Source organism: Perca flavescens, chromosome 19 (assembly GCF_004354835.1).
Source record: "Perca flavescens isolate YP-PL-M2 chromosome 19, PFLA_1.0, whole genome shotgun sequence".
NCBI lineage: Eukaryota > Metazoa > Chordata > Actinopteri > Perciformes > Percidae > Perca > Perca flavescens.
In genome coordinates, this window is record NC_041349.1 from 30,855,487 (window position 1) to 30,867,806 (window position 12,320).

Sequence of the window (12,320 nt, forward strand, 5' to 3'; positions counted from 1 at the left end):
GAGAGACCATGGAGGGTCAGAGCAGGAGAAGACCACAGAAGGAGATGAGGAAATAAGTGACGGAGAAGATGAAATAAGTGAAGGAGAAGAGGAAATAAGTGAAGGAGATGAGGAAAAAGAAGAATCAGTGAGGGACGAAGAGGATGCTGCAGATTCAGAGAGAGGGACAGAGGCATAGAGTGAGCAGCAGGAGGCAGCCTACTATAAAAAGGTGCTGGTTGACAAGTAGCTAATGCTAATGCTTGGTCTATAACGTTAGCCAATTCTTGGTGGGTAACATAAGATTATGACATCATTCAACACGCTCAGTTATTTTTAGTAGGATTGTTTTGACCACGGTTAACAACTCTGGGCTAACCCACAAATTCATCAGTAACGTTAATTGTATAGATAGATGACTAATCTAATGGGAATTAAGCCAGCTAAGCACAGCCCTGTCTGTCTGCCTCTCCCGGCGCTGCAAGGCTTCAGTCGGGATGAGAGCTGACAACAGCCCCAGCCCGGGGACACATCCACAGTTAGCCCCCGCCAGCTAGCAGCCAGTCACTATCATTACAGCAATCCAGACCCGCACTTAACTCCGGTGCTAAGAACACTAACGGCAGTTAACTGAACCATCGCGAAACAGACCCAGGCACCGAGTCAGAACAGCGGCCATTTGTAACGTTACACCTCCGTTAGCGTTACCAGTGTTTGTGCCGAAAATCTCCTCCCTGCCGAATCCCAGATGTGGTAGCATTGGATCTGGACAGGAAGGATAACTCTGGGAGTTGGAAGGGGTGTGTCGCGATTCTGACTTCTCACAGCGCAACACAGGTTCGTGGGTCGCGAATTTGGTTTCATATTGCATATCGTTACAGCCCTACCTATCATGCATCTAGCCAATATGTTCTGAGCTTCCGTGGCTTGGAAGGAGAAGTGAACACATGACATTTTTATTTTATTGGCGAACATCATAAAGAATCCAGTCATATTTTACCTAACATAGTAATGCAATTTTAGAGGACTTATTTCATAAAGCAAAGAGGTTTGTGTTGTTTGCCTCCTGCTGAGGAAGCACTATGGAGTGTACTTTCAAAGGCTATTCTACCCTTATTTCCATTTTGCAAGATTATAAGTGTTAAAAACTAATAGTTCAGGAAAACAAAAAAAGTGATTATTTCCAGCTAAAAGTGCTTTGTTCTCCTTATTCTTCATAGCAGAGCATTAATCTTTTCAAATGAAAATGTACAAAGACCTGTTTTTGTTTTTATAAAGAGGAAACAGATTACAGTTAATACCATCTGTATTTCAAAATAGGGCTGCACAACATATCTTTTTTTATCGTCATCGATATCAACTGACAAAGTAAACACATCGCAAATAGCTGTGACACATCTGAGTGACGTTTTACATGTATATCGATATTTTACCTTATATCGATATATATCTATATCTATCTATATATCTATATCTATATATATATATATTTTGAAACTGTATTTGAGATTAGACAATACCATTTATATTGATATAGTTTAAAGCTTGTGTGGGGCAGAGGGCAGTGGGCAATGGGCACTGGGACAGTGGGACAGTAGTAGGGCTGCTCGATTATGGAAAAAATAATAATCATGATTATTTTGGTCAATACTGAAATCATATAACGATAAAACGAAATGCTGTCAAAGGCAGAGGAACCGCAGGGTTAGCTAACGTTCGCTTCTTGGCAGGGGCCGATCTACAGGGGGGCACTCTAGCCCCCCCAGCTGCCCTCCTAACTTTGGTGATCCAAAAACTGAACTTGTAAAAACAACCTGCCACTATGTCCACAGGCTTCTCAAAACAGTGAACTAAACAATACATTTACCAAAAGTGAACAATTTAATTTTTAAATGTATTATTAGCCCCCTGCCCCTCAAATACTTAGCTACGTCCCTGATTCAATCGTGCAAGCGGCGTTTGCCCAGTCTGGCTCACACACATACTGCTGCGGTATGATGGCCCTGCAACCCGACTGGAGAGACTGAACTGCCCCCGAGCCTCTGAAGGTGAAGTCAGTTTCCCCAGGTGAAGTTTAAACACACATGTTTAACTTCAAATTACATTTGTAATGAATGTATTGTATGCTAAAAGACGATTCAGCATCAGCAAAAACAGCGAGTCTGTTACGTTAGCCAAAAGTCAAATCGCTCCCTCGTGATTTGTAAGAGCACTCTGCCCTTTGATTAGTTTTGATTTTGGTAAACACAAGAACAGCTTAATATAAAATATAAAATCTTGTTTGTATCCATAATGTTACGGATGGCAGCCGTTTTAGCGAAACACACAATACCGTGCCAGTTGGGAGATGATCATTTTTATTTGATTAGCTAAGCAGTCCTATAAAATCCACTTCCTCTCACATATCACAGCAATAATGCTGCACAAATACAATTGGATTAAGTAACCTAAACATAACTGTTGTGTGCATGTAATAAATATTTTCTGATTTTATATTTGTTATACTAATTAGCTACAGGGCCCTACAGTGTAACGTAATACAAGAATAACCACAGCTTTTCACATATCGACTTTTGCAGGCCAGAGTAGCTGAAGAAATTAGCTGGAGCCTAAACATGAAAAGGAAGGCTAAAGGTGGGATATTGCCAGCTTTTTTGCTAAGAAAATTCAAAGAAGTACACAGGAGGAAGAGAATGAGGGAAATGAAGGAGAAGGCAGTAAACTGGAGAGACCATGGAGGGTCAGAGCAGGAGAAGACCACAGAAGGAGATGAGGAAATAAGTGACGGAGAAGATGAAATAAGTGAAGGAGAAGAGGAAATAAGTGAAGGAGATGAGGAAAAAGAAGAATCAGTGAGGGACGAAGAGGATGCTGCAGATTCAGAGAGAGGGACAGAGGCATAGAGTGAGCAGCAGGAGGCAGCCTACTATAAAAAGGTGCTGGTTGACAAGTAGCTAATGCTAATGCTTGGTCTATAACGTTAGCCAATTCTTGGTGGGTAACATAAGATTATGACATCATTCAACACGCTCAGTTATTTTTAGTAGGATTGTTTTGACCACGGTTAACAACTCTGGGCTAACCCACAAATTCATCAGTAACGTTAATTGTATAGATAGATGACTAATCTAATGGGAATTTAGCCAGCTAAGCACAGCCCTGTCTGTCTGCCTCTCCCGGCGCTGCAAGGCTTCAGTCGGGATGAGAGCTGACAACAGCCCCAGCCCGGGGACACATCCACAGTTAGCCCCCGCCAGCTAGCAGCCAGTCACTATCATTACAGCAATCCAGACCCGCACTTAACTCCGGTGCTAAGAACACTAACGGCAGTTAACTGAACCATCGCGAAACAGACCCAGGCACCCGAGTCAGAACAGCGGCCATTTGTAACGTTACACCTCCGTTAGCGTTACCAGTGTTTGTGCCGAAAATCTCCTCCCTGCCGAATCCCAGATGTGGTAGCATTGGATCTGGACAGGAAGGATAACTCTGGGAGTTGGAAGGGGTGTGTCGCGATTCTGACTTCTCACAGCGCAACACAGGTTCGTGGGTCGCGAATTTGGTTTCATATTGCATATCGTTACAGCCCTACCTATCATGCATCTAGCCAATATGTTCTGAGCTTCCGTGGCTTGGAAGGAGAAGTGAACACATGACATTTTTATTTTATTGGCGAACATCATAAAGAATCCAGTCATATTTTACCTAACATAGTAATGCAATTTTAGAGGACTTATTTCATAAAGCAAAGAGGTTTGTGTTGTTTGCCTCCTGCTGAGGAAGCACTATGGAGTGTACTTTCAAAGGCTATTCTACCCTTATTTCCATTTTGCAAGATTATAAGTGTTAAAAACTAATAGTTCAGGAAAACAAAAAAAGTGATTATTTCCAGCTAAAAGTGCTTTGTTCTCCTTATTCTTCATAGCAGAGCATTAATCTTTTCAAATGAAAATGTACAAAGACCTGTTTTTGTTTTTATAAAGAGGAAACAGATTACAGTTAATACCATCTGTATTTCAAAATAGGGCTGCACAACATATCTTTTTTTATCGTCATCGATATCAACTGACAAAGTAAACACATCGCAAATAGCTGTGACACATCGCAAAAGACACTCAGAGACTTTTTGTGTAAATATCAGCAGAAAACTGCACTTTAAAATGGTCGTTCTTTTTTTTCATGCTACCTTTTATATTCAATTCAATGTTCAATAAAAGAATGGTGGAACTGATTTCCTTTCATTTGTTTCAAATTCAACCAGCACTACTGAAAGCAGCAGAACTGAAAAGACATGAACTGAGAACACTTCTATATCAGTTTATTTATTGCAAGTAATATCGTTATCGCCATATTCAACAACAATATTGCATATTTTCCTCATGTGGTGCAGTGTTAATACAGACAGAGATCCATTCTGGATTTTATGAATACATTTTGGATGATTCATATCGATTTGATTGGGAAAATGGATTTTTTAAAAACCAGCCCTAATGTAATTCCATGTGGAGCAACAAGATGGGTCACCATGGACTGATGCCAAGCGTTATGCCAGGATCCGACTACACAAACTCAGGCCGATTAAGAGTCGACAGACACGTCGCAGACAAACGTTCACAGTCATACCGGATTATGAGGGTCGGACCGGTAAGGAAACATTCCTTACCTATGGTAGTGTGACATCATCAGAGATCAGCCATCTATCGTCTGGGACGCTTCACCACCACGCAGAAAGTCTAGCATGTCACAATGGTTTGTCTTTTTCCACCTAGTGTGACATGTTCTACGATATGTTCCTGGACATTGACCAATAGGAAGAAGCACATATGTAACCATGGTGAAAAGAAGGAGAGACGCTACTGACAAAACAGACCATAATGGTGGTTCGTTTGGAATACGATCTCTTATTTCACGAAAGAAATTCACCGAAACGTGTTTCTGAAAACATTTGATGTGCAGTTGCTGAATCTGTCTTCATTTCAGATGGACAACGGTCTCTGCTGTAGCTTCACAGCACCCAAATCAAGCAGCTACACAAGCTTGGTCTGTTTCATATCCAAAAGCAACATGAGGTATGTTTCAGACCAACACATCTGAGTGACGTTTAAAAGAAAGACTAAAATGCTCCAAAGAGACAAGAGGCCATAAAATGCATTTTGCATCATTAAATATTGTTTTCAACCTTTCCTTTCTGTCTTCTGAGACAAACATAACTTGTTTAATTCACTACTATATAGTACCAACACTTTGCACTACGGTTTCTGCTCACAGAACCAAAACGCACTTCTCTCCACAAAATGCATTTGAGCAATTTATTCCAACATCACAGAGGAACTTAAAACCAAGGAAGCCCACTGTATTCTGTCAGAGGTCAGTCAGCTCCAGGGACTGGAAGGCTTGATCAAGGACACGTGAGCCTGAGGATGCTGATATGGTCAGAGGTTTCCCCCTCACACACAGAGGAGAGCCAGCTGCGTGAAGAAATAGTTCCAAAGAAAACATTCAATAGGACTAAATAAAGCAGAATATAAGTATCTTACCTCTTTTTGGTTTAGGGAAGCTTTCGTGCAGGTGAAAAACTACTTTCTCCACAAAGTGCTGAATATTGCTGTGCTCTGGTCCTCGGACAAACACCATCCAGTCGTGGGTAAAGCCTTCCACAGTGGGTTTCTTTCGGAACTGGGCACGATGACCGAGTTCGAGTTTTACCTGAACAGCCCCCTGCCAAAGAAAATCATGTTGGGCAACTGCTCCAATTCAAGAAAAACTTTGAACAAACCAACACACGTGTTTGACAGAATATGGAAATAATTTCTAGCCAAAGAAACGCCTTCCGAACGCCGACGTTAAAGAAATTCTATTATTATTATTTTTATATGGTGCTTTCACTCCAGTTTTTACATTGTGTCCTTGTTTCCTGCGAGAACGTCATGAAAACTCCACTCAAAAATCTGCAAGTGAATGAAACGTTTCTTTTCGACAAATCTAAGTTAACCTACACACCTGCGTGAACCTGACTTACGACTTTTAAATTATTAGCCTAAGTAATGTTAGGCCTGTGCAGAAATATATAGCATATAACATATAGCCTTACGTTTCCACTCATGGAGCAGTAGCCTACACCTTTCCAAAAACTACTGAAATGTGCTCCCACTGTTTTCTACGAAGGGTAACGTTAACGTTAGCGATACATGACATGAATAAAATATGTAACGTTAAAGAAAGTTACAAGACCAAACTTGACAAAAGTTTACCTTTTACCTATTTTGCTGAATTTAATGAATTGAAGGATGGGTCGTAACCTTATTTGGAAATTGCCTTAATTTATGCATTAGATAAGCGATAAGTAGAAATATATAAAAACTGCCAAGATTCTGAGCGGAATTTTGCGTCAACGTTAACGTAACACTGTTCATTGAGGACATAGCGGCACGTATCGGCTGTAGCTAGCTGTAACGTTACGTCTTTAAAATCCTCGTTGCGGAGTAAAAACCACCGACTCCTCCGGTGTGACAAAACAGCAAAATGTCCAAAAATATACTCCATTAGAGGGGACTGGCAAGCAAATCCTCCAACTGGCTACTTACCGAGTTGGCCATTCTTCAGGCCCCGCGTTACTGTTATTTCATGGATAATGAGTTTTAAATGAGAGTAGAGGTGAGTACAGTTTGCCTATGACGGCGGACATGGTCTCTCCTGGACTGAAGTCGGACTCAAGACTTTCAAAGCCTCGCCGGCTGTCAAAACCCCCACAATAACTTAGAAAAATTCCGCTAGGGACTTTCAAAATAAAACCCCTGCAGTGCAGCCCTTCTCAGGGTGTATCACCGTCAATTGCAGAATACAGCAAGTTATTCAAGTAGGCTATACCATGTTTCTTTTCTTTTTTATTCAGTTAACTATTTAATTGCCTAAGAACTATTTCACAATATGAAACTCTAAATGCTATGCCAGTAAGAACATTTTGACTCTGGTGAGGAACTTATTGTTACATAAATTCTTTAAAATACTCAAATCAGCATATACAAATCCACCTCATCACATTACAATGTTACAATGTAGCACCAGCGTGAGGAAGTTGGAAAACTGGATGCATCTCTGTGATACTCAATACTGAATGATCAACATGGTTGAAGAGTGGACCTTCATTGGTCCCTAGGTGTTTAGGGTAAAAGGGGCCCAACCTGTAAAAACAAAATGTTTTTCTGCCTTTGCTTGGTGGACATTCACAAGTTTGCCATTACAAGTTTATTGATGTATGCATCACATAGAAAACAGACCTTGCTGTGTAAAACAACCATAATGTAATGGCTGCTCTTTGTAATGTCCATGTTATCAATAAATCAGTCACTGCTCTCACATTTCTTTACAACAGTTATTCATCTTTTAACATAATCTACCAATCAAAATGTATATAAGACACTTGTGCTGCTGGTTTGCGGAATGTTTATTAATAGTAGATTATACTCCATAACAGTTTTGCCAGCTGGGATGTAAAAACTTTGATGCTCAATATCTCAGAACTACCTAAACGGAGATAGAACCTTATAATTCTAAGCTCACGATGTGTAGCTGACTGCAGCAGTAACACGATTTTTCCAATAAAAGTTAGTTTTATTTTCACACTTTCATATACGTATGCTGGCCCCTGGTTGCTCACCCACTGTAGAACCAGCCATGGTTAGGACGATAGTTTTTACTCAACTTTTTTTTTTTTAAGATTTTTTTTTGTGGGCCTTTAATGTATAGAACACTTGCAGACAGGAAAGTGGGGAGAGAGCGGGAGAAGACATGCAGCAAAGGGCCACGGGTTGGACTCGAACCCTGGGCTGCTGCGGTAAGGACTGAGCATGGGGCGCACGCGCTACCAGGTGAGCTGCCAGGCTGCCCCTCTTACTTAACTTTCAACATTACAGGGACATAGCACAACATTCTGGACCTTGTGCTTAGGCCAAACTGTTGAACAATTAAAATAAAGCACAGCTTCATTACCTGACAAACTATTCAATGACAATAGTCTTTCTTGTCCATCATTTTCCATTCCTTTATTTTGAAAGTAAAGTTCTCTTTTTTCCGTTATATCTCTGCTAACCTAATGCAGAGGGGTAAGCGCACGCGCAGGTTGTTGTACCCGCTTGGGCTGGCTGGGGCTGCAGACAGAGCACGAGAAGCAAAGAGCCAATAAGAGAACAGCAGACAGACGGGCCTCCAATCAGGTGGCCGCAACCATCCTGTAATTATGTTGCCTTCCAGTCCCGGGGGAAAACCGGTGAATTTATACGAGACGTGTTCTTTTAGTGTGATTAAAATAGTTATTGTGACAACAATACATCGTCAACACCTTTTGTCTTTTATAAACCATGTAGGCTAATCTGAATTTTGCAAATTACCATTGTGTGGAACTCTGTTGTTACCCATATTAGAATAAAATAATGTAATCAAATTGAAGTTTGGTTTCCCATTATACACAATTTGTTGAGATAAATAAAAAAAATTAAAAACAATGTTAATTGAATATTGTAAATGTATATTGTATTTTCATATTTGAAAGTGCTGCCAATATTAAAATCAAAATGAAAACTTTTAAGTTTAAAAAATAGTTACCAAAAGCATAGTTATCACACATATCACACATCACACACTTTGATTGGGCCCATATTCTAATGTTATTTACTTTAGTATTCTGTATTATTTTTAAGTTCTTGCCTTCTCAGTTCATACTTGAAAATTTGATCTCAAACTCATGGAAGAAACCTTATTAGATAAAGGTCAAAACAATAATCATTTCATTTTAATATAGGTAGCCATTGAATTCCTAGAGTCCTCATATCTCACTCTGTATACAAGCATTAGGCCTATAGTCCATTATATAAGTGAATTATTTACCCAACTGAATACAAGCTCTGGTGTTTATTTATAGCTATATATGTTAACATGTCTCAATGCTTCCTCATTACGTTTTAATTAACGTCTTCATTGTGACAAGGTTGTTCCACCATGAATTGCAGTGAAAGATATGGTGTGTGACAGCTTGGTCTCAATCTGTTTTGGTCCTCGGTACTCGCCGTAGTTGCATGCGGGTTTGTTTGACGGAGGCTGGATGAATGAGGTAAAGTTAAGGCAGCAACATAATAGCAACGTATAACTTTGATTTACTTTTGACTGAGAGACTTAAAATGTTACTCCTTCTGCTACAGGAGGAATACAGTCCAGTCGGCTTTATTATTACAAATGCACGGCCAGTTGAATAGCTTTAGCTTCTGTGTTAATAACTCCATTGTAGCTAACGTTACTAATACCGTTAGCTAACGTTATATTGGGATTTAACGTAAATTTACGCTACCCCTGGAATCTCACATAAAGATTTTATAACGTTAACAGAGTAGACAACTATGCATATTCTTACAATAACGTAAAATGTATTACCGTTTGTAATCACAATCAATAGACCCTGCTATCGATTTGTAGCATTTTTCTACAACGTAACGTTATACATCGTCAGAACACCACTTCAGCTAGCTATATCTTAATTTTCTAGCTTGTATGTTGTTTTATTTTTATTATTAGTAGCATCTTGTCCAAAAAAGTTTGTGCTAAAGTTCTGTTACGTTACTGGTTCTGTAGCTATGTACGACACGTAGGTAGCTACATAACAGCGACTAGATACACTGGTAATTTACCTACCTCTTAAGATTTCATGGGACAAATACAAATTAATTGATTGACTAGCTTGAGAGAACGCGCTACACTAAACCCCATTTAAAAATCTCTCAACTTAATTTTCACTAACTTGTTAGCAAGAGATTGCAATGCACAAAACACCACTGAAAGCATTGCCTGACAGAGCAGAAAGCATCCTTTCATTCGGCACAAATATAATCTACCAACCGGCATGTTTCATAACAACAACCATCATTCAATGGCAAAAGCATCAATAGTATCTAGCCGGTGTTACATCAGCTGATTAGCTGATTAGCTGATGTAACAACTGCTAGATGCTATTGTAGTTTATTAAGTAACGTTAGCTATAATATGGAGTTAAATTTCATATAGTGTGGAAGCAAGGTGGCACGTCAAATAGTCAAAAGAGTAAATTGAGTGATGATGGTTTTTATCACAACAGCAGTAATAATTATAGGCCTACTTTAAGTAAGTAAGTAAGTAAGTAAACTTTATTTATATAGCACCTATCACAGATAGAATCACAAAGTGATTTACATGCAGCAAGTTTAACAATTTAAAAAACATCCTACAAAACATAAAAACATGATAGCTCAGTCAACTGAAAGCTTGTCTGAATAGTAGTGTCTTCAGCTGTTTTTTTTTTTGTGATCAAATTTTTATTTTATTTTAAAGAGACAGGTATGTATACGCTTCAGAAATAGAGCACAAAACATATTCACACACCTACCTATATATAAAACATATGATTTAGAGCTAAGATGAAGAAAAGAATGAATAACAAAAATAAAAAAATAAAAATAATAAAAAAAATGAAAAATAAATAAAAAAATAGAATAACTAAATAAAACCCCAGACATAACCCACCCACCCCCTGGATCCAGAACTCCAACTCTCGGTGACATATTAAACCTGAAGCCCGCGGAGGGTAGTTATAAGTGAAAGCCAAGCCTCTATTGCTAACTCTTTTTCTCCGTGAACTCTAGCTGTCGACAACTCCAAGTAAACAATATCCAAATATGTTAAAACCCAAGCTCGACAAGAGAGTGAATGTGGAGGTTTCCAACGTGTGGCAACAAGTTTTTTTGCAGCCGTAAGTCCAGCCAGCAATGCCTTTCTCTCATTCAGAGTCAAACCCTGCCTTGACAGATCATTCAAAATAAGCGTAGCAGGCGAGCAGGGCAGTCTAATCTTAAACAACCTAGAGAGATTAAAGGCAACCATCTTCCAAAAGTCGGCCACTGGGGTACACTCCCAAAACATGTGAGAATAACTGCCTATCACTTTGGAGGAACAGAAAGTACACGTAGGATCATCCGTAACCTTCATCAGATGAAGCTTCCTAGGAGTTAAATATACCCTGTGTATATAATTGTAATGTATTTGCTGATGATCAGGGTTTCTGGATGCTAAGCCCACACTGATCCACACTTCATCCCAGTCAAATGTAGGCTCCAAGTCTGGAACATCTCTCCTCCACACTGTGTCCAACGCCAGGGGTCTGTAAGCATACCGTAGCAAGATCCAGTATAGTCTCGACACAAAACCCCTTGTACTCCCAGCAGAGTGGAACAATTTTTGAAGAGGGTGTGGTGTAAGAGGGGCGTGTAAAGGGGCACCATTGCTTTTTAAAGTCGATCTCAGCTGCAAATAAAAGAAAAAGGAGGTACGTGGGATACCATGCTTAAGACATATGTTCTGAAAAGTGAGTAACCCCCTCTCCCCATAAATATCACAGAGAGTGCAAAGTTTTTTTTTTCCCAATCAGGATATCGAATAGGACGACCGCCAACTAACAATCTCTCATTGTTAAATATTGGAGAGTGTGGGTCCCAAACAAAGGGGCAACCAGCTAATTTCTCCACCCTCCAGATCAGTAGCAAATGTGAAATCATAGGACCAAATCTCAGACAGCAGTGATGGGGTGAGATTTTGGAATGCAGAATGTTAGTAAACGAGTATGGTGCTATCATCTGCTCCTCCAAAGCTTGCCAAGACACTTGAGCATCAGATTGAAACCAGGATAGGAGAGGTCTAAGTGTGAAGGCCCACTCATAGAACTTGAAGTTTGGGAGGGACAAACCGCCAGCTTGCCTTTCTCGCTGCATAGTGGTGAGCTTAATGCGAGATCGTTTGCCATGCCATAGAAATCTATTTATTGCTGACTGTAATTTGCTCCAATACCGAGGGGGCGGGGGAAGGGGGAGCATCGAGCTGACGAAATTGACTCTGGGCAGAATATTCATTTTAATTAGGGCTACCCTGCCACGAAGTGAATTTGGCAGATTAGCCCACCTGTCCAGATCCGCCACAACTTTGTCAAGTATGTTAGAAAAATTGTTTTTAATGATTGTCTGTATGGAGGAAGAGATATCTATCCCCAGATAAGTGAAGCTTTTAGTGACCGGAATAGATGCAGGGAAGAGAACACTACACATTGCCTGATTTAGAGGTGACAAAGCTGATTTCTCTTTTCAGTTTATTTTAAAGCCAGAAAGTTTACCGTAATGTTCAAAGATTGACAAAACATGTGGGATACATTGCACAGGGTTATTTATATACAATAATACATCATCAGCATAAAGTGAGATGTGATGGAGTGTTCCCCTAATGGAAATTGGATAGATTGTGGGTGAGCCACGGATGGCTTGCGCCAGTGGTTC

The 12,320-nt window shown here is 39.9% G+C and overlaps 2 protein-coding genes across 5 annotated transcripts in view; one reads left to right on the top strand and one right to left on the bottom strand.

Annotated features, from left to right (window-relative positions):
- Positions 1-6,710, bottom strand: part of mllt3 (MLLT3 super elongation complex subunit) — a 142,480-nt gene extending 135,770 nt beyond the window's left edge. For all 4 annotated transcript variants that reach the window (XM_028606271.1, XM_028606272.1, XM_028606270.1 and 1 more), the window contains exons 1-2: positions 6,564-6,710; positions 5,517-5,697 (exon numbers count right to left, since the gene is read on the bottom strand). In XM_028606271.1, the coding sequence (XP_028462072.1) occupies positions 5,517-5,697; positions 6,564-6,575 (193 nt within the window). In that variant the 5' untranslated portion in view covers positions 6,576-6,710. The remainder of the gene's footprint in view (positions 1-5,516; positions 5,698-6,563) is intronic.
- A 2,271-nt stretch (positions 6,711-8,981) lies between these two features.
- focad (focadhesin) overlaps positions 8,982-12,320 on the top strand; it is a 66,754-nt gene continuing 63,415 nt past the window's right edge. The window contains exon 1 of the mRNA XM_028563762.1: positions 8,982-9,085. The gene's annotated coding sequence lies outside the window, so the exon portion shown is untranslated. The remainder of the gene's footprint in view (positions 9,086-12,320) is intronic.